This window comes from Xenopus tropicalis, chromosome 4, assembly GCF_000004195.4.
Source record: "Xenopus tropicalis strain Nigerian chromosome 4, UCB_Xtro_10.0, whole genome shotgun sequence".
NCBI lineage: Eukaryota > Metazoa > Chordata > Amphibia > Anura > Pipidae > Xenopus > Xenopus tropicalis.
In genome coordinates, this window is record NC_030680.2 from 44,265,087 (window position 1) to 44,290,368 (window position 25,282).

The window sequence follows — 25,282 nt, forward strand, 5'->3', positions numbered from 1 at the left end:
TTACCTCATCATAAAAAGCAATTAAATTGGTCTGACATGACCTGTCCTTCATAAAGCCATGCTGATTACTGCTCATAATGGCATTCTCCACTACATAATTTTGAATGTGATCCCTTAACAAGCCTTCAAATAACTTGCCCACCACGGATGTCAAACTTACAGGCCTATAATTGCCAGGCTGAGATCTTACTCCCTTTTTAAATATAGGAATGACATTCGCCTTCTTCCAATCCCTAGGTACCATACCTGATGAAAGAGAGTCTGAGAATATCAGAAACAAGGGCCACTGCAATTCTGCCCCTAGCTCTCTCAGTACCCGAGGGTGTATTCCATCTGGCCCAGGTGCCTTGTTTACATTTATCTCATCAAAATTGCTAACTTTAGAAAAGCTGTGTGGCTTGGTACTTTGGAGTAGAAAGACACGGGTACCCAATTTAGATTTGGGGGAATGTGTACTTTCCAAAAATATATGACTTTCTGGGGTGAGCGTACTTTTTACTAGCTTTATCCCACATATAATAATGTAAATGTGTTGATTTTGCTGAAGCTGAAATAACAGAAATGATTGATCATATGGGGTATGTTCACATTGGGGCCCCTACATGCCACATACTTAGGTAAACCTATACATATTGTGCATCAAACTGTTCAGTGGACCCCTGGCGTTCATATTTAGGGTGTTTTATTTGGTTACTTTATGACCTGTAGGAGATAAGATACTATAGACTGGAAGCTTTGAAGTGATTTTTTAAAAATTTCACAAATTTTGATAAAAACCAATAACTTTAGGAAAGCATTGCAACTTGATAGTTTGGACTAGACACACAGTTGTGCCTATTCTGGATTCCCCAGAATCTGTTCTTTCTAAAAATTTACAATTTTCTGGGATAAACCTTCTGTTAGTGGAATTTTTGTCCTTGAAATCTAAAGTACGCAGCTTTCTGAAGCAGTGCTTTGGAAATTTGGTAGTGTACTGCTGGGAGTTTTTGACCTATACAAGTGAGAAATATCCATAAAACTATATATATTTGGTATTGGCATGTTCAGGGGACATGGGGCTTTCCAAATCAGTTGTATATTTGAGCATAAAATAATTTTTGTTTCTAGTATGTGTGTTTATATTATGGAAAATTTGATTTTTTTTCATTTTTAGACATTTAGAAGCCTTTATCTTGTTACAGAATTGAAATTACACAAAAATTCTACCATATTTTGAAAGCTTAGGTTGTTCTGAAAAAAACGATATATTGTTTTCCTGGGTAAACTAAAAATCCCCCCAAGGAAAGGCCCCTAAACTGAAACAGTGCAAAATGTTCAAAAACTGTCTGGCAATACAAGTTCCATTTTGACCAAAACAGCTGGCAGTAAAAGGGTTAATATCTATTGTGAGAGATGCAAGGAATAAAAAATACTGTTTGGTGTATTTTCCACCGGTGTTTAAGGTGGTATACAATTAGTACCAGGAAAAATGCCTGGTTGTGCAGCAAGTAGTGCTGATTTAATGTTGGCGGCTTAGGAAAAGTAAAGGAGTAAATGCAGGGTGAGTAGGATAGGTCTTCTATGCCGTACTCCATTTAGTATTTTAAGCTGCGCAGCTGTAGGTAGCTGCCTGATTAGGCTGCAGGTGAGCAGCAAATAATAAGGTCAAAGGTGAGAAGCCAAAGTGTGCCAGAAGCTGGTGAGCAGATATCCCAGGAGGGAAGAGACAACAGGGCTGAGTGAGTATCCCAAGTGTTTACGAGTGTGAGAGTCACCGTGGATGTGCGAGGGTCATTGGGGATGGTGATAAGCCCAGAACAAGGTTCCAGATAGTGAGAGTTACCCTGGAAGGTGAGTCCCAGAGAGGGGACAAATCATGAACATGTTTAATGAACTGTTTGCTGATGTTTATGTTGGGAGGAGTATTTAAGGACTTCTAATGTAACATTTTAATTTTACTTCTAATGTAATTGTAAAACTTCTAATATTGTATATGTATTGATTTGTCCCTGTAAGTATTATGTTAGACAGACTACACAGGAATTGTATAAGAGAGTACATAAACACTGTTCAATGAAATGATGTGCTAGAGATATGTGGATAAAAATGTATCCCTAAGTACGGTGGCTGCACATTTTCTGGAAGCACATGGGGAGAAGACCAACTCTTTTTTTGTATTAAATATTCTGATTATATGCTCTGATTTATTTATTTCAGTTGGTATGACCTTGTGATTCCATTATTATGGACCAAGATTTGCCGATTCCTGACTGCACCTTAAAGAACAAAGATAGGTAAAAACTAAGTAAGTGTAATGTATTTGAGTGTTATTTCACATACGTGCCACTAGGTGGCAATACCGTGGTGTGATGTATGTCTCATGCGCCCCGGAAGTAATAAACCAGAAGGGAAATACCCTGTTCACTCTCCATGCTCTGACTGTTTTCATGCTAGTTATTGTGCACCTAAAAACAAGTATATAGTAACATAACTGTGCATATTGATGCCGACATAACATAAATTGGCGACGAGGGAAACGTGCCCACGGTCAATATCTAGTTGTTAAGCCAGAAGTAAGGATGGCTACGATCATTGGACAGATTGATACCTTCGACGAGGCGAGAGAGCAATGGACCACGTATGTAGAACGCTTTGAACACTTCGTGAAAGCAAATGACATTGACGAGGGAAAAACAGTGTCGGTTTTCCTCAGCGTAATGAGAGCATCCACTTATGGACTCTTACGTAGCCTTATTGCACCAGTTAAGCCCGGCACTATGTCATATGGAGACATTGTGAACACACTGCAAGCGCATTTCAGTCCCAGGCCTATTGTGATTGCTGAGAGGTTCAAGTTTCACAAACGAAATCAGGCGGAGGGGGAAAGTGTTGCACAGTATGTGGCTGTATTAAAGAAACTGGCGGAGCACTGTGAATTTGGTGACAATTTAAACGATGCATTAAGAGACAGAGTGGTGTGTGGCCTGTGCAGCGAGTCAATACAGCGGAAGCTTTTGACTGAATCGGCGCTCACGTACCAAAAGGCCCTGGACATAGCAATGTCAATGGAGGCTGTATCGAGGGAATCACAGCATTTAAGTAACTCATTGAAAGTAAATGCCATGTCTTTTGCATCAGAATCGCCAAAGGCAAAATGTTTTAGATGCGGAAAGTCTAACCATACCCAAAATGAATGTTTTTACAAAGACCAACTGTGTCACAATTGTGGAAAGAAGGGCCACATCGCTCGGTCATGTAAAGGTGCAAAGACAGAGGTGAAAATACCGAGAGTTTTCGGAAAAGGAAACTATGTAAAAAGTAAGGGAATGACAAAGAAAAAAACAATTCACAAAATGGGCACTGAGACGGAAAGGCTGAATGAAGAGACAAGTTCGGATACTGAGTCTGAACTGACACTACACAACGTTACCGCAACATCGCAAAACCCTGCACCAGGGAACATAATGAAAAGGGAAAATGAGGAAGGGACAGCGGTAATAAAAATACAACCAAAAATTGAGGGGTTACGAGTAGAGATGGAAGTCGACACAGGAGCGGCAGTTTCTATTATCTCAGGGGAACTGTATAGAGATAAATTAAGTCACATTCGTCTGCGCCATACAAACGTTGTTCTCAAGACATACACTGGCGAAGTAATCCGGCCAGAAGGAGTCATCAAGGTGTGCGTTAAGCTAAACAAACAACATGCACGGTTACCACTGTATATTGTTACCGGAAATGCGGTTCCGCTATTTGGACGCGAGTGGCTTCGCCGAATTCATCTGGACTGGCGTGAGATCAAATCAATAAGTGCAGTACACCGCAGCAACGAAGGGACATTGGACAGCCTTCTAAAACAGCATGAGAAAGTTTTCAGTGAAGAGTTAGGAACTTTCAATGGTTACACAGCTACCATCAATCTGAAACCAGGAACTCAACCAAAGTTTTTCCAAGCTCGAGTGGTACCATATGCCATCAGACCCAAGGTGGAGGAAGAAATCAACCACCTACTCAAACAAGGAATCATTTCACCAGTACGATTCAGTGAATGGGCAACCCCGATTGTGCCTGTAATCAAAAAAGGAGGTAATGTCAGAATCTGCGGTGACTTCAAAGTAACGGTAAACCCAGGCTTATGTGCCGAACATTATCCATTACCTCGGATTGAAGATCTGTTCGCTTCACTAGCGGGAGGAAAAAGGTTTAGCAAATTGGACCTTTCACAAGCGTACCTGCAGATCCCTGTACATGAAAATTCACGGAAATACTTAACCATCACGACACACAAGGGAATGTTCGTATACAACAGATTACCTTTTGGCATCACATCAGCTCCATCGATATTCCAACGAGCCATGGAACAAGTACTGCAGGGGTTACCATCCGTCCACTGTTTTCTGGACGACATCCTGATCACAGGGAGAGACGATGCGCACCACTTGTCTAATCTTGAGGCTGTGCTAAATAGACTGGAGAAATGTGGACTTCGGGTAAAAAGAGAGAAGTGTGAGTTTTTCAAAAACTCATTAGAGTATTTGGGACACATGATTGATGCATCGGGACTCCACAAGTCCGCCAATAAACTGCGCGCAGTTGCAGAGGCACCGGTCCCGGTCAATGTTAGCCAACTCAGGTCCTTCCTGGGGCTGGTTAATTATTATGCAAGATTCGTTCCAAATCTGTCCACAGTCCTTCACCCCCTGAACGCAATGTTACATAAGGAGGTGAAATGGAACTGGTCTCCAGAATGTGAGGGTGCATTTCAGGAAATCAAGAGACAGCTATTGACACCCAATGTGCTTACGCACTACGACCCAAGACTTCCAGTCCGATTGGCGTGCGACGCTTCACCCTATGGGGTGGGGGCAGTACTTTCACATTTGATGCCAGATGGGCAGGAAAGACCCATAGCCTTCGCTTCGAGAACCTTAAGTAAGGCAGAGCAAAACTATGCGCAGCTGGAGCGAGAAGCATTAGGATTAATCTTCGGAGTACGGAAGTTTCACACTTACCTATATGGACGTCACTTCACCTTAATGACCGATCACCGTCCACTTACCACCATACTCCATCCACACAAAGCGACTCCCTCCATGGCTGCAGCCAGACTTCAAAGGTGGGCTCTCCTGTTGGCTGCACATAACTACACTATCCAGTATAGGAGTGCGGACAAACACGGGAACGCAGATAGTTTATCACGCTTACCACTGCCTGTTCACCACAAGGACAGAAAGGATGCATTAGAGGTTTATTTTATAAACAAAATGGATACACTTCCAGTCAGTAGCAGTGATATTCGGAAAGGAACCAGGACAGATCCAATTCTCTGTCGGGTAAAGGAAATGGTATCCACCGGGTTATTCCCACCTACCAAAGACTCAGAAAATGTTTTAAAACCGTATCTCATGAGGAAGGAGGAGCTATCACTTTTGCAGGACTGTCTAATGTGGGGACAGCGAGTTATCGTCCCACCAAATTTGAGACCCCAAGTCTTAGAGGATTTACACACGGGACACCCAGGTGTAGTCAAAATGAAGGCATTAGCGCGTAGCTACATCTGGTGGCCAAATATCGACTCGCAGATTGAGGAAAAATCTAAAACCTGCATGTCCTGTCAACAAAATCAGAAATCCCCAGCCCTATCACCGTTACATCCCTGGGCATGGCCCGAATCCCCTTGGCAGCGAATCCACATCGATTACGCTGGGCCATTTGAAGGACGCATGTTCCTAGTAGTCGTTGACGCACACTCGAAATGGCCAGAAGTTCTGGTGATGGATTCTACTACGTCATGCAAAACAATCGAGGTATTGCGTGGTCTTTTTAGTCGCTATGGCATACCTGAAACCTTAGTGAGCGACAATGGCCCACAATTTACTTCAGAGGAATTTGAATGCTTTCTGAAATCGAATGGTGTTAAACATGTACGCTCGGCACCATTTCACCCAGCGACCAACGGGTTGGCTGAGCGTTTTGTACAAATTTTTAAACATTCGCTAAAAGCATCCAAAGAACCAAAACCATTGCAACAAAGACTAGATGCTTTCCTGTTACAGTACAGGAATACTCCCCACAGCACAACAAAAGAAGCACCGGCAATGTTGTTCTTACATCGCAGACTGAGAACACGACTAGATTTAATAAAGCCAAGTGTAAAACAGACTGTGGAGCAAGCCCAAGAAGTTCAATGTTCGTACCGTGCCCTCCATGCGAAAGAAAGAGACTTTGGTGTTGGTGATTCCGTGCTGGTCAGAGATTATAGACATGGGGGAGAAAAGTGGAAAACTGGTACTGTCTCTTCCCAGTCAGGACCAGTGTCATATACGGTCCAAGTGGACAGTGCACAAACCTGGAAAAGACATGCAGATCAAATGTTAGGGGGACACCCGGAAATCACAAAAGCCACCGAACTGTTGCCAGCGGATAACAGTGTGTCACCAATATTAGACAATAGGGAACAAGAACTGCCTTTGATATCTAATGAGACTGTATCTTATGCACCAGACCAACATGCAGATGGGCTTGTTGCACCGGCTACGGTTATTTCCCAAAATGAGAGGCGATTCCCCGTGAGGAATCGTAAGGCACCTAACAGATTAGATCTGTAGTTTTTGTTTTTATCTGCACTGCATAATATGTTAATTGGGTGTAGACTCAAGCAGTTAACGGTTGGTCCGGTAGGTTATTTTATCATTAATATGGCCTCACAGTTATTGAGTTCCACTGATGTTCCAATGTTCACGGTATGAGAAAGAACATGGGAGTAATTGATCTAAGTGGGGAGGAGATGTAATGTATTTGAGTGTTATTTCACATACGTGCCACTAGGTGGCAATACCGTGGTGTGATGTATGTCTCATGCGCCCCGGAAGTAATAAACCAGAAGGGAAATACCCTGTTCACTCTCCATGCTCTGACTGTTTTCATGCTAGTTATTGTGCACCTAAAAACAAGTATATAGTAACATAACTGTGCATATTGATGCCGACATAACAGTAAGCTTTATCAAAAAGGTCTCTGTAAATACAGCCAAAACCCCCAAGTGACTTTAATCGCTTACCTTTTACCCCGGGCTGGTGCCCCTGTTAAGAGAGAACAGCACCAGCCCGGGGTGAACTTTAACAAGAAAGTCAGCTTTTCACTCTAATGCGCATGCGCCGGCCCAGGGATTTCACCGCATAAGAAAAGTGGAAGAAGGAAGCGCTCGCTACAGGTACGCCAGGCTGGTAGGGATTTCGCCTAACAGGGGCACCAGCCCGGGATACAAGGTAAGCGATTAAAGTCACTTGGGGGTGCCTAACATTTTGCCACCCCCAAGTGACTTGGCCTTTCCTTCTCCTTTAATTCCCTGGGCCAGAGTCTGCTCAGTTCTCTCCTGGTCCCCCCTCCCACCAGAATGCTAAGAACTCCCTCCCTTAGGAATGTGTGATCTCACTTACAACAGCTAGAGACTGCAGGCAGGAAGCAACTTAAAATGGCAGCTGCTATCTTAAGCAAAGTGAGAGAGCTTCTAAAGCTGTTTACTCAGGTATGTTAATGGTTTCTGCAGAATAAATATATTGTTCTAGGTGGCACTAATGTAGCAAATCAATTGGCAGTAAAATACTAAAATTATTTTCTTTCTCCTTTAAGAGACTTGGCGCTTAGTGATTCACCTCCTGACGAAGTCTGGTGGCGAAACGCCTGGAGGATTGCGTCTCATTCAGCCCACACTCCTTACCCTATAGGTTTGCACTGGAACTTTCTCTTTATTATGGAGTTATACTGTATTTGCATCCGGATGCAACCAGCTGCACGTGAACCATTTGGTTCCGGTCCCGGTAGGGTTTTGCACTTTATATTTGTATATCAATGGGTGTGTTATTGAAACATGGGTTATTAGAGGGAGAAGGGTTATTTTAATTGAGTCTCATTTATTGTTCCAATAAAGATTGAAAAATGAGTGTGTGGTTTTTGTTAAAGGTAGTTCATACCCTTGGCTGCACCTCTTACTCAATGTAATTATGATTGGGTGCTGTTGCAATTGCTGCTTTACTTTCTATGTTGGGAGGAGTTTACCCCAAATAAACTTTTTCGCCTGACGAAGTGGTGTCCCTGTCTCTATGCTCCTAATCTTCTGCTACCCTGCCTGCCATAGCTAATTTCCCCTAAAAATTACATGTACAGGCAGACAGCATGTCACACTATCTACTCTAGATAATCAGATATCAGAAGTCTTATTAACAAATTGGCTAGTCTTTTAGCATTCTGGGCTTTAAAAAGCCATTAAGGTGAAAGCCTACTTAGCAATATAAAAATTAATGTAAATTTGAAGTGTTCAGAGGACTACCTTTACACCAATTCATCTTTCTGAGCTTAGATCCCCTTTAAAGGCAGAACATACAATTTAATTGGTGAGCCATCTCCAGTTGAAACTGATCTAACAAAAGATAAGTAAGATCCATTATATCATGTCTGCCTTATCCACCTATTTAGATACATCTATACATACAAGACAAGATATATCTCAGCCATTGGTGTAACTTGGTCGCGCTGGGCACCCCTGCAAACAAACAGTCCCTCCTCTCCCACCCACCCTCTCTGTTTGTTTTGTAGTGTCCATCCCACTCACCCATCTTTTCTAGATAGACAATAATCCAATAACAAAATATACAAAGTATATAACAAGATACAGGCCTTGTGAACCCACGGCAATGCTAAACCAGGGGTCCCCAAACTTTTTAGCACCATGGGCCGGTAGGAGGCAAAAATTTTGTTCCACGGACCAAGGGGAGGGGATGGGGGTGGGGCGCTGGGGGGGGGGTGCGCTGCGGCCCACTGCCATGCCGTCCACGGCCCGGAACTGGTCCACGGCCCAGCGGTTGGGGCTCCCTGATCTAAACTACAAAATTACAACAACTAATGTTATTAGATGTTGGAAGGAAGTCAGTTACTAAAATTACAAATATTGTCTTATATACTCAAGATACCTGGCTTCATTAGTCTTAAAGGAGACCTAAGGCTTAAAAGAGAAGTAGGCTAGAAATACCGCACATTATGTTTTGAGATTTTAAACCAGCCCCAGTAGCTCCCTATCTTCTTTTCTGCATGTTCACAAAGCATGCTTTGTACTGCTGTCAGTAACCTAAGCTTAGACTGATGGCCCATGGGGAGATTAGTTGCCCGTGGTTAAATCTAGGCTATTGCGGATGACTAATCTTCTCAAAATGCCTTCCCACCACCCACATTTCCCGGGCTACTAATCTCCCCATGGACCATTGCCCTTAGGGACTGATTCACTATATACTGTATATAGAAAGTAAAATTAAGATTCTCATTACATGGCAGCTCAGAAACCAGTGCAATTAGCATCAGAATAATCATCCTTGTAGCATCAGCTTCTTCCAAACTAAAAATGATCCCGTTTCTGTAACCTTTTCTTACTTTTTTTTTTTTTAAGAACCATTAAAAGGTTTCCAGCAATTTCTTTAGGAAGCTCCTACTTAAACCAAAGTTGTTTCTAGGTGGCTAGCCTTATTCCTAGAACAAATAGAGTGGGCAGATAATAGATTGCTACAAATTCCTTTTCTTTCCTATATGAACATAGTTGCTCTCCTCCATCAATAATTTTTGTGCAGTTGGATACCCTAAGGGGCACATTTACTAACCCACGAACGGGCCGAATGCGTCCGATTGCGTTTTTTTCATAATGATCGGTAATTTTGCGAGTTTTTCGGCGTCTTTACGATTTTTGCGTAAAAACGCGAGTTTTTCGGCGTCTTTACGAAAGTTGCGCAAAGTCGCAATTTTTTCGTAGCGTTAAAATTTGCGCGAAATGTCGCGCCTTTTAAGTTTTAACGCTACGAAAAAGGCGCGACTTTGCGCGCAAGTGTTAACGCTACGAAAAAATCGCAACTTTGCACAACATTTTCGTAAAGACGCCGAAAAACTCGCGTTTTTACGCAAAAATCGTAAAGACGCCGAAAAACTCGCGTTTTTATGCAAAAATCGTAAAGACGACGAAAAAATCTCAAAAAATACGAAAAAGTCGCAAAATGTTCGTTTCCAATCGGAATTTTTCCAATTCGGATTCGAAATCGTGTCTTAGTAAATCAGCCCCTAAGAGTTAGTGTACATAAGAGCAAGGCTATAATGCAGCCTGGTGAACTGGAAAAGATGATGTTTACCTGTGTCGGGCAGGGGTATCTAGGGCCCATTAAAGAACCGCATCCCATGGGCCCAACAACTTGGACAGGGAGAAAGAAAGAAAATTCCATTTTAAATTGCAAAATTATTTTCTCCTCTGAGATAAATTAGGCTTCAGGGTTTTTAAAAGGGATATTGCATGAAGGCAATGTGAATACATGGAAATATTAAAGAATATCCCACAATTGCTGTTACAGTTAAAAGCCCTGTGGTATTTTCTGCCATACGGTAGGATGGTGAAATTTGGATTTTCACCTATTCCAAAAACCAATACTAAACTGAAAGCATCAGTTATGGGCCTGATGATTAACCTCCTGGGTCAACTGAAGCAATCTCAATGCCATCTTCGGTAGGGATGACTACTGGTTGGACAGAGTTTCCCTCTAGCTTTTATTGCCTTCTTGGATTAACTAGCAGTCAGGCAGGGTTTTTAGTAGAGATGTAGCGAACTGTTCGCGAACTTTCAGCATATGTTCGCAGTTTGGGTTCGCGCAGCGTTTTCCGCCGCGTTTTTTATCATCGCAAAAGTATTGTACAATACGCCGCACAAGTCACACATGGCGTTTTTCCGCAAATCCTGTTTTCATGGTGTTTAGCGCGACATAGCAAAACAGCCGCGTATTTTCGCTAGAATAGCTTGCGTTTTTTGCGCAACGCTGTGCCAACAAAGTATTTTTCAGAGAAGTTTTTGCCCTTGATCCCCCTCCTTGATTCGCGGGTTTTGGCGTAAGTTCGCAAACTTTTTTTTTTAGGTTCGCTACATCCCTAGTTTTTAGACAAAAGTAGATAGATGTGTGCCTTTTTCAAGCTAAATTACAATGTAACAATATATATTGCATGGCTAAGTATGACTTAAAAGGGTTATCCACCTTTTTGCAGTGTCCTACCCAAGTGGTGGAATTTAGCAAAACATAAACCCTTTTCTAAATAGAACTATTTTAATAAATGCCCCATTTATGTGCAATTAGGCACATACCTAATACTGCACTTTCAGAGCTTGTACACATAGATGTTTTGCTCTATGTCCCCCTGCAGTGGATTTCTTCTGTATCACATCACAGGGGAGCGCAGGACAAAATACAATTTATTCTTACTTATCTGCCCATACTGACACAGGTGTCACCAAACTACTAAGTGCAGGTGGAAAACTCTCATGTAAAAAAGCCCATACAAAGATCGGCAGTGGTGTGAATGAATGATAAAGAGACCAGCATGTGTAAAAACCTTAGCGAATGGCATCTTTTCTCTGTCCCTGCTGCTGACAGGCAGGCTGGGAAGGAGTCCCTGTATGCCAGGACCATCCAAACATTTTTTTGCAGAGGGACCGGCGCAGACTAGTTACACCACCGTATAGTTACATAATTAACTTGTTGAGCTGAGAAAAAGACAACCATCCATCAAGTTTAATGCTGGTGCCACAAGGGGCAGATCCTCAGCCTGCACAAAAACATAGGCTGCCAAACAGCCTCTACACTTACACCAGCTTCCTACCCTGAATATCTAAAATAGATCAAAACAGACATTAGGAATATCATTTTGGTCTAGCTGTTTCCTTGTTTATTATTATTATTATTATTTATATAGTGCCATCAATTTACTCAGCGCTTTACAGAATACAGGGGTACAAAAGACAGAACAGTTACCATGTACATATAAACAATTCACAAAAATGGTTTGCAGTTACATTTGGATGAGGATCTGACAGACCATACAAATAAACAAAATGTTTCAGAACAAGAATGACAATCCCATTTTGCTTCACTGGAAAAAGGTTAACAAAATCGCAAAATGCAGAAAATGACACACGCAACAATTTTTCTTATGTCCGTCATTTTTTGGCACGTGCAAATTTTTTACATTTCACGCAAAAAATATGTCAGTGGCGCAACATGGAAATTTGCCGCAAATACGTGCCTACCAAAAAATTACGCTCATCACTATTACACACATCAAACTCGAGATACAAACAATGACAGGCAAACTTTGAAAAAAACTTTAAAGGTAACAAAAAACATGTATCGAGGTAATAAAACAGCATGCATTCTATGTTAAAATATCACAAAAATGTTGCTGCTATTGCAAGAGTAAAAGGAAAAAAAAATGTCTTTTTGTGCTTCTCCTAATGCACAAAAATAAAAAACAAATAGGTACAGTTCTCTATAATTTTTCCAAAAGCAATTTTCTGTACAATTAGCTATCATCTTAGAAGGCCTGTCCTGACTAGGACTTGCTAAGCTAGAAATTTTACCTTTAACAACAGTTTCAAACTTTCTGCTTTCTTTTATATGATTTGCAGACATTTTATCTCTACTTATTATTATTCTGCACATTAAAAGTAGATACAACAGTATTTCTTGCTCCTAGCTGAGCTTTTAAAGGAGAAGGAAAGGCTAATAAAGGGTTAATCTCAAGTTGCAGGCCCAGTTCTCTCAATAGTGCCCTTAAGTCTCCCCATATTTCACCTGTTCAGATGAGTAGAAGCCAAACAGGAAGAAAAAATGCTGAGCTGTGTAAAGAAAGTTCCCATAATGCCTCACTCCTGCACCGAGACCCAGACCAAGTGTACATGCTAAGTTAGTTAGACTATGAGGAAGCTTCCTGCTGATTGGCTCAGATGCACATCCCTAAGGGGGGGGGAGTGAGTTCTTAGCATTCTTGAAGGAGGGGGGAGCAGGAGAGGGGAGAGAGCTGTGTGTGTCTGGCAGAGGAAAACAGACACATGAAATCTTTTGACAGAGAACTCAGTGCAGCATTTCTGTGAGTGCTTATGGCTGTATTTACATAGACCTTTCTGATAAAGCTTACTTAGTTTTTATCTTTCTTTCTCCTTTAACTCTTTTTGCACAGCCAGAATTTTATACTCTTCTGCTATCCAGCAGGCAGCAGAAACCAGTGCACATTTTCCCTTATCTTTGGACAGACATTTTTCCTGGATTGCCCTGGGAGTTTTCTGGATTGCCCTTGCCACATACCCTTGAGCTCTAGCCCATCAATCTGGAGATCCTTGCATACACTTAATAATCTCATGTGACTGTGGCAAACTTTTTTGCTAAAACATCCATTATAATTGTAACAAAACAACAATTAACACAAAACAAATGATTTACTACCCAATATTATACACTTATACATATGAATTAAATGTCATGCTTTGCTCTCCTGACTGGCTCGCCATCTGTAAAATTTAATATAATTTTAACTACAATATTATTCACCCCTTTTACTAGGGTCACGGTTCTTTTGAGAAGCAAACATATAATTCACACCAATAAGTGTATATTAAAGGAATATACGGAATAATAAATCAAGTAATTATAAATGATTATTTAAACGAAAACAGTATTTACACTATTTCCATTTACAGATTATTTATAATCTACATTACATTATAGCTACTAACAAACACAGAACATGGTGGTCTGGTTCCTTTTCTCCAGCAAGTCGATCATGGCTTCCCTCTGTGGTCTCTAGAACCTCTCGTCTGCAGTGCTCACATGCTGTCTGGTTACAGGATCCCACCCCCCATCTCTTCAGATGCTGTTCTCCCTTCACTACTGTCCAGTTTCTTGAATACATAAATGAGTTTTTATGGCTCCTGTTACCAACATACTGCACAACTGTCATTCAAAGAAAAACCCTTTGATATGGAGATTTGGCATTGGGCATGACTTGGGCAACTGGTTTTTATTGGGCCTACACTATCCATAAGACATTGTGGATGTAAATTACACACACACACACACACATAAAAATAATATCAAGATCTTAATATAATCAAGATGTAAATTTCTTACAGCAGTCAATATCCACCAACAAACATCAAGTTGCATTTGTCAGCAGATATTGGCTCTGTGTGCCTGCACCCAAGAGGGATCAATGCTTATGGGTGCAGGCACATCAAGAAGGTTTTTTAGGCGCAGGGGTGTATTGTCAACCTGCGCTTATCTGCAGGCTGACAATATGCCCTGTGTGCCCTTGCTCTTAGCTTCCAGTTGAGGGGATAGACCCAGCACCAACTCAACACCCAAGTAATTTCACAGCTTCTTTGCTCACACAGGAGCCTTTGCAGTTCCCCAATAGAGCAGAGCTGAACCTCATCAAAGTCCTACGAAAGGAAATGAAAATACAGGCAACATGTGCAGCTTACTAATTAGCGACCAACAGACGTTACCTACCTTAATAGGGATCTACTACAAAATGTCAAGAACACTGCAGGAATATATCTCTCTTCCAGAGCTGTCCTTGCTTCTAACATAGCATGTTATATTTTCAGTCTCAGTATGTTCAAGTACTAAATAGAAAAGCAGATAAATTAAAATTACCTTAAAACATACAATTATTGAAAAAAAATTTGATTCTAAAGAGATGTACAAGCTTATCAATATACAAGTGCAGTATATACAACAAAATATGAAGATCTTGGATATGTTACAGAAATATAAATGCTTAATTCTTAACTATGGTAGCTAAGTATTTAGATCTATAAGAAACATTTGTTACCAACTGGCGATTCCTGCAGCTTGGCTGCAGATTCTGATCTATTTTGCCCTACTCTAAAGATCCTTCCCATCCATTAATTGGAATTGTTATTAACCATGATATGTTTATTTTTTTCTGTTTTAGTTTTTTTGCTTGTATGGTGCTAGTTCTACATTTATGACTTCCTGTACGCCAGTGGAATACTACCTGTAATTGCAGGTAACTGCTATAGAAGATTATCAGCAGTACACACACATATATTTATTCAAGAGTTTGTTCCATTTATCTCTTGATGATTTAGTAATACCCCCTGGCAAAAAGCACAAAAATTCTAAGGACTGAGTCCAGCAACTATATTAATACAGTCTGGGGGCCTTTAGAGTTTTGGTAGGTGACCACCTTGCTTGGGAGGTTATTGAATTTAAATAAAATGAAGTCAATGCAACCCTTCTCTCTGGATTTTCTAGAAGTATCCCCAAGTTTGTTTTATGATTGTGTAGGCCAATACCAACTTTTAAACAGCCAAATAAGTATATCAAAGTTGCTATAGGGTTTGATCTGCCAAGGTAAACCTTATACAGCTTTAATGATCTTAAAATAATTAGTGTAAGCAGCTGCAAAAAAAAAAAATAAAAAAAGCTTGCCATACAGAAGAGTTATTATTTTCAGCATTATTAATGTTTTTATTATAAGGTCACTAGGCGCCACTAGCCTCAATAAAATGTATTTACATACTCTGTTCTTCCCTTCATGTTTTTCTTACCTTTTACTCCTTTCAATGCCAGCTTCAGTTTTATATATGCACTTCATGTACTTTTCCACTCTGTGGCTTTAATTTAAATCACTTTCGTCATATACTGCCTCCGTAACTATATTTTTTCAACTCATACTACCAGTCCCTTTTTCTTCGGATGGTGCCCTGCCATCCTTCCTTTTTGTGCAATCCTCATTCCTTTAACTGATCTTGACATGTTTGTACCCCCTTGTTCTTCGTCTGCCATGCCCCTTCCATGTTTTCACTCCTCTCTCTTCTCCGCTCAGCTCCGCCTTCCCTCCTCCTTTTGCCTGTATTTCCAGCGCTGTCCAGGGCTCGGTGCTGTTGTTTCTCTCACCATCTGATTGAGCCCAGGCTGTGCGGGGGCTCCCTGCGGGATCAGAGCGCTCCCCCGCCGGGACTCCACTCCTCACATCCCCCTGCTGGGACTCCGCTCCATCCCCAGCCCAGCCTGGCTTTATTATGTGTGTCTGCAGTGCAGCCCCAACAGCAGCAGCGAGAGCAGGAGGGGAGAGAGCCGGGACAAAGAGCAGCCAGTCGGCCAAGCGGCATGAGATAGGGAACTGGGGCTGCTGCGGCGTCTTCACCGCGGCGCATGGGGGCAGCTAGCGACGCCGGAATACGGGACATACAGGCAGCGGCTGGACCGGACGAAGGGACACGCAGCTCTTAGCTCGACTGTGGCAGGGAACCTAATCAGGGCAGGAAAGAAAGGCAGGCACACTTACCCAGAGAAAAAAGGGGCAGTGGATGTAAAAACGCTTCTCAAGGCTAGAGAGGGCAGGGGCAGTGCTAGGAAAGGTCAGAAATACCCCTGGAGTGAAGGAAGGGAGGGAACAGAGGTACACCGGACAGAAGGCAGAGGAGGCAAATATCACCCGAAGCGGTAATACTCAGCAGGTGAGGGCAGTGGGACAAGGCGGAAAGATGTTACAATAAGTCGAGACTGTATTTTTTCTCTTTTTATACAAAGAAGCTGCCCTACAGTTGAACAGAGTGATTAGGGTGCATTCCTCCAGTTAGGGGCAGCAATCATTCTACCGCCAGAGATCTGGGAGAAAATTACTTTGTACAAGGAGAGCCAAACGAGCGCTCTGATTAATCGGAGGGAGGGTAGCGTTGGGCTTCAGCCGCTGATTGCCCAGAATAGCGGCACAGTGTTATTCCAAGTAGAGTATTAGGATAGGGACCCCTAGTAGCAGGAGCGCAGGAAACTTGAGCATTATATCCCTAAATAATTAGTGATACGACCACATGAGCTGAAGCACATCCCAGAGCAGACGCTAAGTGCTTTTTATTTATGGTATTGGTGCGGGCTTGCAAATTATATCTGTTATCGCCAACACAAAAACAGAAGGGCCAAGTGCACGATATAGGAGCCCCATCCCAAAACTACAGGGGAAGCCCAGCTAACCTACTATTAAAGTGACTGGTTTAATTACATCTACAAGCTAGATGATCTACCCATATATTCTTTCTGCCGCATACTTTTTATTTATCCTTTTGCTGTGTGACTACCCTAGGGCTTGGGGTGGGGGGTATTGGTGCTCCTCCCTCCTCCTCCTCCTCCCCCACCACCACCTCTGCACCCAAGGGAGCCAGAATCCCACACAATAGGAACTTTAACACAATAAGTGAGAGAGGGGGGAGAGTTCGCCAAAGGGATCCTGCTGCAGGTATTGTAGAGGGGAAACCACTGCAAAACACACAAGAAACACACTTATTGGCCAACTGGGTATATTTTTACTGGGTGTAGTTTTGAGGGACAGTGGAGATGTCCAGAAGGAAACAGGCCAAGCCACGCTCGGTGAAAGGTAAGGGTACATTTGGGCTTCCGCTTTTGTAAATCCTTTTCGTGCACTGCAATTGCAGCTTGTCCATTCATGGTCGTGCCTGCGACCCATCACAATAGGCTGGCCTGCGTGAGCCAAAAGCAGTTGTAACCCCTTCAATAGCTTGCAGTTCCGCTGTATGTGGGGTGACGTTTGTAGAACCGCTACACGTTTCCAGTTTCGTATTACTGTGGGTAATATTTTAACTGCCTGTGTTTTTTTTTTTTTTTTTGGTTGGAAGTTGTACTTTTAACAACAACCAATGGAGCTTGTCATTATGATAGCGTCATAAAAATGAAAAAAAACTATGAAGTCTTGGAACAAGATGTAACCTCTGCTGAAGCTAAATGCATGTGTTCGAACAGTTGTTTCGACCTGTATCCATCCGCAAAGGCGCTTTGACCATAGAAAGTGCTGCGGCTGCGATCAGACACGTGGGATGTAGACTGTCTGAATCCTATATAGACTGAGTTAACTATTAATACTTATAGCTATTCTATGGCGAGTTAGTATCGTTTACATGGCAGCTTGATTTGCTGGAAAGTTACCTTTTGGAGGTTAACATGCTCATAACCCCAAGTGCAAAATGAAGTTAGAAAGGTTACTTGACACAATATTGTACAGCTGATTTTTTTAAATTCTCTTTGTTGCAAGGTTAACTTTTATATTTTTTGCTAAATTGTTACAGGAATAGTAGAATTAGTTTATGGGTTAGGTCTCATTTTCCTGGATTGTTTAGGTCTGCTTGCAGAATGTTTGTACCTTATATTAGGCCAACATTCACATATTTATAATTTTTGATAATGCATACGTCCACTTTCTGCTGTTTAGCAATGGCTTTAAAAGGAAAAAAATGTTCTTGATTAGAAAAATGTAATATTGTGCCTAAGAATTCTATGATTCTGTGCAATGATGCAATAATATTTTTTGAGATAAATTAACTTTACTATGTCAACAGTCACAGTTTTACAGCTCCAGTCATCTTTAACCTTTGTGCATGGGATTTTGTAAGTAAGATATACAATCCAGAGTGTGCCATACTTTGGTCCCTTGTGAAGTGTAGGTCTTCCAGTTTTTTTAGCTAGAAATTGATGTACCAATTTCAGGTACTTTAAAACCAAATAGTCTTCTGAAAGGAACATTCAAAAATGTATTTGACTTAAACTGATATTTTTACAATATTGCAAGAAACATGCCAGGTCTAGTTAACTTATGCAGCCAGTCATAAATATGCATGTGGCAATTTCATACAATAATTAAATGTCACCAGGTACTGAAATGGGCCTCTTTTAGCAATTACATTTTTATAATGATAGGATTTTTTCAATTTAGACTTCAAGGAACAAAAAAATCAAATCTTTATCTTCATACAGTTTGGCATGTGCAATACATGTACCATTCAGTGTTTTATAAGGGGAGGAACTGATTAGGGATGGCATAGGGGCCTGGATATAATTTTTTTTAAATGAAACACATGTGATTGGTGCCCAGTGATCCAATCTTTCTCACACTACACACAAAAATTTGTAAGTTTGTGCAATGAAAACTGAATAAATGTTGAAATTCTGAGCCTGTATAAAAAAAACAAACATAAATTTATGATAATCTAAAAGCCTCACATTTGCTGATAACCTGCTTTTAACTTGGCTGTAAGCACCAAGGAAAACTATAAGTATCTAAAAAAGCAAAATATATGAGGACAAGTATTTATTTGTATTTACATATTTTTCACCTGTGTTTCTAACACAAGTTTTCTTTCTGAAGTAAACATTGAAAATTGTGTTTTGTCAGTGTTTGGTTACACTAGCAACCATGCTACTATAATTTTGCTATAAAATGTTTCATATTTGTGTTCTTTTTGCATCTTTTTGAGATTTTTTTTATTTATTATCTACCTTTTATTTCCATTAACATAATTTTGAGGACATAGCATGTTGTGGAGACAGCAACCTATTTTGACCTAAGCTTACTTGGATTTTTCTGATAATTAAAAGGTTAATCGAGACTGTATTTGTTTCTGTTATTTTTCCTTAAATTACATTTGAGGGCATATCATGTTGTGGAGACAGCATTCTCTCTTTGCTTATTGTTTTTTATACATATGTGTATACCCTTCCAGAAACCCTTTACATAGATTATTATAAAAAAAATAATTATGGTTGTACGATTGGGGTATATGAAGAACATACAAATGTGAAAATACATTACATGGCTTTTGTTTGCGTGCAGCCAGTGGTCTCATAGTCAAATGTCAGTTTATAGAAAATAAGTGGACTGTCTATATCATTTATAATTATAACTAGTGTGGATCTTATCAAAATTAAAATTGGCAACATAATCAGCAGCTTTTTACAAAGATTATATATATGCATACTCATGCATACTCCTGTCCCTACAATCTCCTGCCTGCATATAGCATTTATTTACTCTATGGTCAGTTTCATTAGGAACTATTTAATAAAGGGGTCCTCAACCTTTCTTACTGAAGAGCCACAGTCAATTGCATAAAGACTTGGAGAGCAACATAAGCATATTAAAAGTTCATGGAGGTGCCAAATAAGGGCTCAAATTAGCTATTAGGTAGCCTCTATGCACACTATCAGCTTACAGGGGGCTTTATTTGGTAGTAAATCTTGTTTTTATTCAACCGAAACTTGCCACCAAGTCAGGAATTCAAAAATATCTACCTGGTTTGGGGGCGCTGAGAACAACATCCAAGGGGTTGGTAAGCAACATGTTGCTCACAAGCCAAGAAATTCAAGTCCGGCTTGCGACTCCTCCAGTTACATGGGAGTATGAAAAACAAAAGGTTACCTGAAAGTAGTTCTACTGTGTAGCGCTTGCTCTTTCTGAAAGCTCAGACTTGGGCACAATGCACTCAGATGGCTGCATACACAGCAATATTACAACTAAATAAATACATTTGTTGGTTCAAGAATAACATTTGAAATGGTAGAGTGAATTATTTGCAATGTAAACAGTCATAACAGGATTCTGGGAAAAAATTCCTTAAGGCTCCTAGAAAAGTCCATTTACATGGGTTTATCCTATAGGCTAAAGCTCACCCACTGGGTTTAAAGCAGAAGCCAGGATAATAGCTGATCAGATTCCCAACTACAGACCGGTTTCGCCCTTTTTGGGGCTCATCAGTGTAGCGCAGGGTTTTCTGATCAGCTTAGGTAGAGCCAGGAGTGGGGATACACGAACAAGCTAAAGGGATTGAGGAGACCGCCTCATACGTATGCAAATGTCATAACAGGATTCTGGGAAAAAATTCCTTAAGGCTCCTAGAAAAGTCCATTTACATAGGTTTATCCTATAGGCTAAAGCTCACCCACTGGGTTTAAAGCAGAAGCCAGGATAATAGCTGATCAGATTCCCAACTAAACAGTGTTATTTAGAAATAAAAAGTATACCATAAAAATCGTGACAGTATCCTTTTAAGCACACATGAGCTTATGTCAAAAAAGGGTCATTTCTTCTCCTGGTTCACATATTGTGACAGAAAAAACAATGAAGGGCCCCAGTGCAGGAATATATTAAAGGGAGACTGTCATGATTTTTATGGTATGGATGTTATGGCTTAAGGAGCTGTTGGCATTGTGGGACAAAAGAAACTTGCTTTGTAGGGTACTTTCAGACCTCTCTTAAAATTTACCCAGTGCCACTGGGTTGTTCAGAGTGCCCTATAAAGTCTGTTTGTGTTTTTATTTTGCATAAAAGTCTTGATTTGATTACATGGGTTTCTCTTTGGTGCCACAGAAGCGGACTTAGGGGCATAAAAAGGTAAGTCCGGCCATGTTATTTACTTAATATATTAACTTAAATTTATTACTAAAGTCTTAAGGCTGAATATTTAACCTAAAAAAAAAACCTAATTTAATTAAGTTGTAGAAAAAATACAATATATGCAAAATAATTATTTGTCAAATATCAATAATGTGAATCTGTTAGAGTAATATAATAACAGACAATTATGATGGTGCTGTGCAGTGTCCCCCCTATTTTTGTTTTGAAGTAAAGATTAGTGATGTAGCGAACATCGCCGAAAATGTTCGCGAACCCGTTCGCGGACTTTCGCCAAAACTCGCGAATATTTGCGAACTTTGCGAACCCCATAGACTTCAATGGGAAGGCGAACTTTAAAACCTAGAAAAGCCATTTCTGGCCAGAAAACTGATTTTAAAGTTGTTTAAAGGGTGCCACGACCTGGACAGTGGCATGCAGGAGGGGGATCAAGGGCAAAAACTTCTCTGAAAAATACTTGTAAAAAAAACGCCAAAAAAAAAACGCAAAAAAAACCCGCCAAAAATAACGCAAAAAAAAAAAACGCAAGCTATTCCTATGTATATGCATAGGCGATAAAACGAAGCGAAAAAACGCGGCGCCAAAAAAAACGTGGCGAACCCAAAGTGGCGAACATCGGCAAAAGTCCGCGAATTTACGCGAACACCCGATGTTCGCACGAATTAGTTCGCTACATCTCTAGTAAAGATCTGTTTAGGGCCAGATTTGCCAAGAGTGATAGAGAATGATAGATGTTGTCCTGCACACCAATCATCAGGAACCATTTACTGGTTAACTGGCACATTTGGTTACTCCTACATATTAGAAACATATTAATTATGGGTTTGTTGGAGCTTGCAATGCAAATCAGCGTAAGCCTGTTTATTTGTGTGGAACATATTTCTGCCTTGTTTTAAAAAAAATTCCAAAATTTCCAAACTGCCGTTGAGCTCCAATTGTCCTTATTCACAAACAATGTCCAGCAAAATATGCCTCTGCCTACTTATTTTCATAAGATGAAGCTTGTATAAAATTTTTGTTTTCGTGATAGATCATCTTTAACCTTTTTTGGTCCAAAGGTGGTGGTAGTTCCAGGGTTCCTCTGCATCAATAAGTGCAAATTCACTGAGCAGTGTGGAACGTAACTTTATATGAGTGCAAGTAGCTAATTTTGTCTGAGACAATTTGGAGATATTACAGCTATCTGGTTGCTAGGGTCCAAATTACCTTATGGTTTGAATGAAAGACTGAGATATGAATAGGAGAGGGACTGAAAGTACCACAATTAAAACTGAAGCAATGTTTTTTTTGGCTGTCGGGGTCAGTGATCCCCATTTAAAAACTACGAAGAGTTTGATGAAGAAGGCAAATAATTAAAAAAAAAAAATATATAAGAAACATTGAAGACCATTAGAATTGGTCATTCTCTATCATACTAAAAGTTAAAGGTGAACCACCCCTTTAATGAATATAGAAGAAGCCAATTGGATGAGTGGTGAAAGTTTTTTAAGATGGTGCTTTTTTTTTTTTGCTCAGAGAATGCAGCGTCCATGATTTCCAAAACTATTTTCAAAATTTGACTTGCCAGATTACAGGACACTTCACATCAGTCCATCTTAAATTATTATTAATATTAACATAGATTTATAAAGCATCAACTTATTCTGCAGTTATGTACAATAAATGGGTTTATACACAGAACATACAGAATTTCATTTAAAGCAACCAATAACCATTACAATAAGTGAAGAGCCCTGCCCAAAAGATCTTGCAATCTAAATATCAGGTTGTGCATAGAGAAGATGGAAGGCACAAGTGAGTTTTACCCACTGACACAGACCATCAAACTGTTCAGAATTATTTTGAATGAAATGTATGGAAAAAAAGATTTGCAAATCCATGCATTCTGTTTTTATATAGATCTTCTGTCAACAAGCCAATCTTTAATACTAAATTAATAAAAACTCTCTACTTCTAAAATATGCATGGTATACCTTTCTTTCAAATATTATTGAAAAAAAAACTGGTTTACATTTTTTTATGGCCAATTTGTAGTTTGCCATATGTGTTGCTCCTTTGCAGAATTTCTCTTGGGGTAGTCTTACCCAGTTGCCCCCTGCTTGCTATTTGTCTGTCTCACATGTAATTATTTCTAAACTATGTTTTCCTTTTAATTAAGACTAATAGCTTCTATTTGGTTTATTAATTGTTGCTCTTTGAGCAGAAGAAATAACGGTACTTAGAATATTCTGTATTTTAAAGGGTAGCATGCAAGGAATATTTAAAAACAAAATTACTAAATTTCTTAGTTTCTCTTTTGCTAAAAGAGTGCTGATTTAGTCACCTGAGACCCAACCAAGAAGGGATAGATAGTGAGTCAGGAGATATTGTTTTATTAAATATTAGTTTGTTTATCAAACTTATAAAATTTTTGACCATTTGAGGGATATCCAGGCATTTATTTAAGCTCACATCTACAACTTCTTAAGGAATAGTGTAATAGGAAAACATGATTTTTTAAAAAACACTGATTTTTTTTCAATTTAATTTTGAAATTTCACATGGGGCTAGCTATATTCTTAATTTCCCAGGGTGCCATGCATGTAACATGTGCTCTGATAAACTTCAGTCACACTTTTTATTGCTAAGCTGCAAGTTGGAGTGATATCACCCCCCAGCAGCTGATCAGCAGAACAGTGGGAAGGCAGCAATATAGCAGCTCCCAGTAGATATCAGAATAGCACTCAGTAGTAAGAAATCCAAGTCTGGCTTGTGAATCCTCCAGTTACATGGCGTAGAAGAAACAATAGGTTACCTGAAAGCAGTTCTACTGTGTAGCGCTGGCTCTTTCTGAAAGCTCAGACTCGGGCACAATGCACTGAGATGGCTGCTTACACAGCAATATTACAACTAAATAAATACATTTGTTGGTTCAAGAATAACATTGGAAATGGTAGAGTGAATTATTTACTATGTAAACGGTGTAATTTAGAAATAAAAAGTATACCATAAAAATCATGACAGTATTCCTTTAATTTTAAATAGTCAACTTCAAATAATGCTTCGTTAAAAATCGCTGTTTTTTTTTTCCATGTTTTCATGAACATAAGGTTGGTGGTTGCTGACCCATACTTGCACTGGTTTGGCAGTATGGAAATGTAATGGACAGGTCATTATGTTCTGGCCTAATTTGCCTATCTCTCCTGTAATTATCGCTACATTAAGGAAGCACCTTTTTCTACCTTGTCAATAGTGATACCCATCAGTATTTTAAAAAGTTTAATCAAGGCTTTTTTATAGTAAGCAATTTCTAATTGTAATCTCCAACCTTTTTAAAACCACAACATTAGCCATAACTAAGTTGATATCCCATCACAGATCACTGCAAAAAATTAATTATGAGGACATTGACCTTAGACATGCCAGTAATTTAACTGCAGAAATGGTCAATTGGCATATTAACCCCAGACATGCCAGTAAGATCACTGTAGCAATGGATTAGGGGCACATGAATCCTAGGCCAGTAATATCACTGCATAAAACAAATAGTGAGAAAAGTAAGATTGCTGCCAAAATGGACAATGAACATATTTTTCCAAACATCACTGCTGAAATGGGTTATAGGCTTATTAACTACAATTTAATCTGCTTTATTTATATGATTTGTTTTTTTTATATTTGGGCTGTTTTATGTAGCATCATTTAAAAAGACCTTCATTTTTAGGGGTGTAGCAATACTGATGAATGTTTTAGATGAGGCTAATTCTACACTATTATACAATATATGCAAAAAAAAAAGGGTAAAAACAAGGTGCAAGTATGAAATATAAATACATTGTATAAATCATCTGGTACTATTCATCTTGTAATATTTATAGTAAACCTGTATAAATGTGTCTGACAGATTTATCTATCTTTGTCTACCTTCTGTACAAGCTCAAAAATAATAAGTTTAGAATTAGTTTATGGTTAATGTCCAATGTCCTTCCTGATGCCACCCTGGGAATGGGATCTGCCTTTCATAGCACAGATGGGGCTGATTTTGTTCAAAAGAATAACGTCTGGGCAAAATCCACCCCATAAACGCAGTGAGTGATGGAACTTATTCTTACCTGGGTCAGCATTGGTGTTGTGTTCTCAACTGGCATTTTATCTCTGGTGGAACAATGCATTGTGTGACTGCATAAATGCTGGGGTGTAGGTTGACTTTATGTGGTTAGTCTGGTGACAAGATTAGCCTTAAATA

The 25,282-nt window shown here is 39.9% G+C and overlaps 2 protein-coding genes across 4 annotated transcripts in view; both read left to right on the forward strand.

Moving 5' to 3' along the window:
* Positions 1–2,558: 2,558 nt before the first annotated feature.
* LOC108647431 (uncharacterized protein K02A2.6-like) lies at positions 2,559–6,967 on the forward strand. Its single transcript, XM_018093479.2, has one exon. It carries the CDS (start codon positions 2,559–2,561, stop codon positions 6,585–6,587), a length of 4,029 nt encoding a protein of 1,342 aa, XP_017948968.2. The 3' UTR covers positions 6,588–6,967.
* An 8,630-nt stretch (positions 6,968–15,597) lies between these two features.
* Positions 15,598–25,282, forward strand: part of znf423 (zinc finger protein 423) — a 232,346-nt gene continuing 222,661 nt past the window's right edge. The window contains exon 1 of one of the 3 annotated variants that reach the window (XR_208509.4): positions 15,598–17,232. Coding sequence is in view for 1 of the 3 variants with exons in the window: in XM_002937371.4 (XP_002937417.2) it covers positions 17,193–17,232 (40 nt within the window). In the remaining 2 variants the exon portion in view is untranslated. The remainder of the gene's footprint in view (positions 17,233–25,282) is intronic. The other 2 variants (XM_004913546.4, XM_002937371.4) reach the window with 2 other exon arrangements.

Coding starts and splice junctions, on each gene's coding strand:
- LOC108647431 (XM_018093479.2), top strand. CDS start 2,559: ATGGCTACGATCATTGGACAGATTGATACCTTCGACGAGGCGAGAGAG.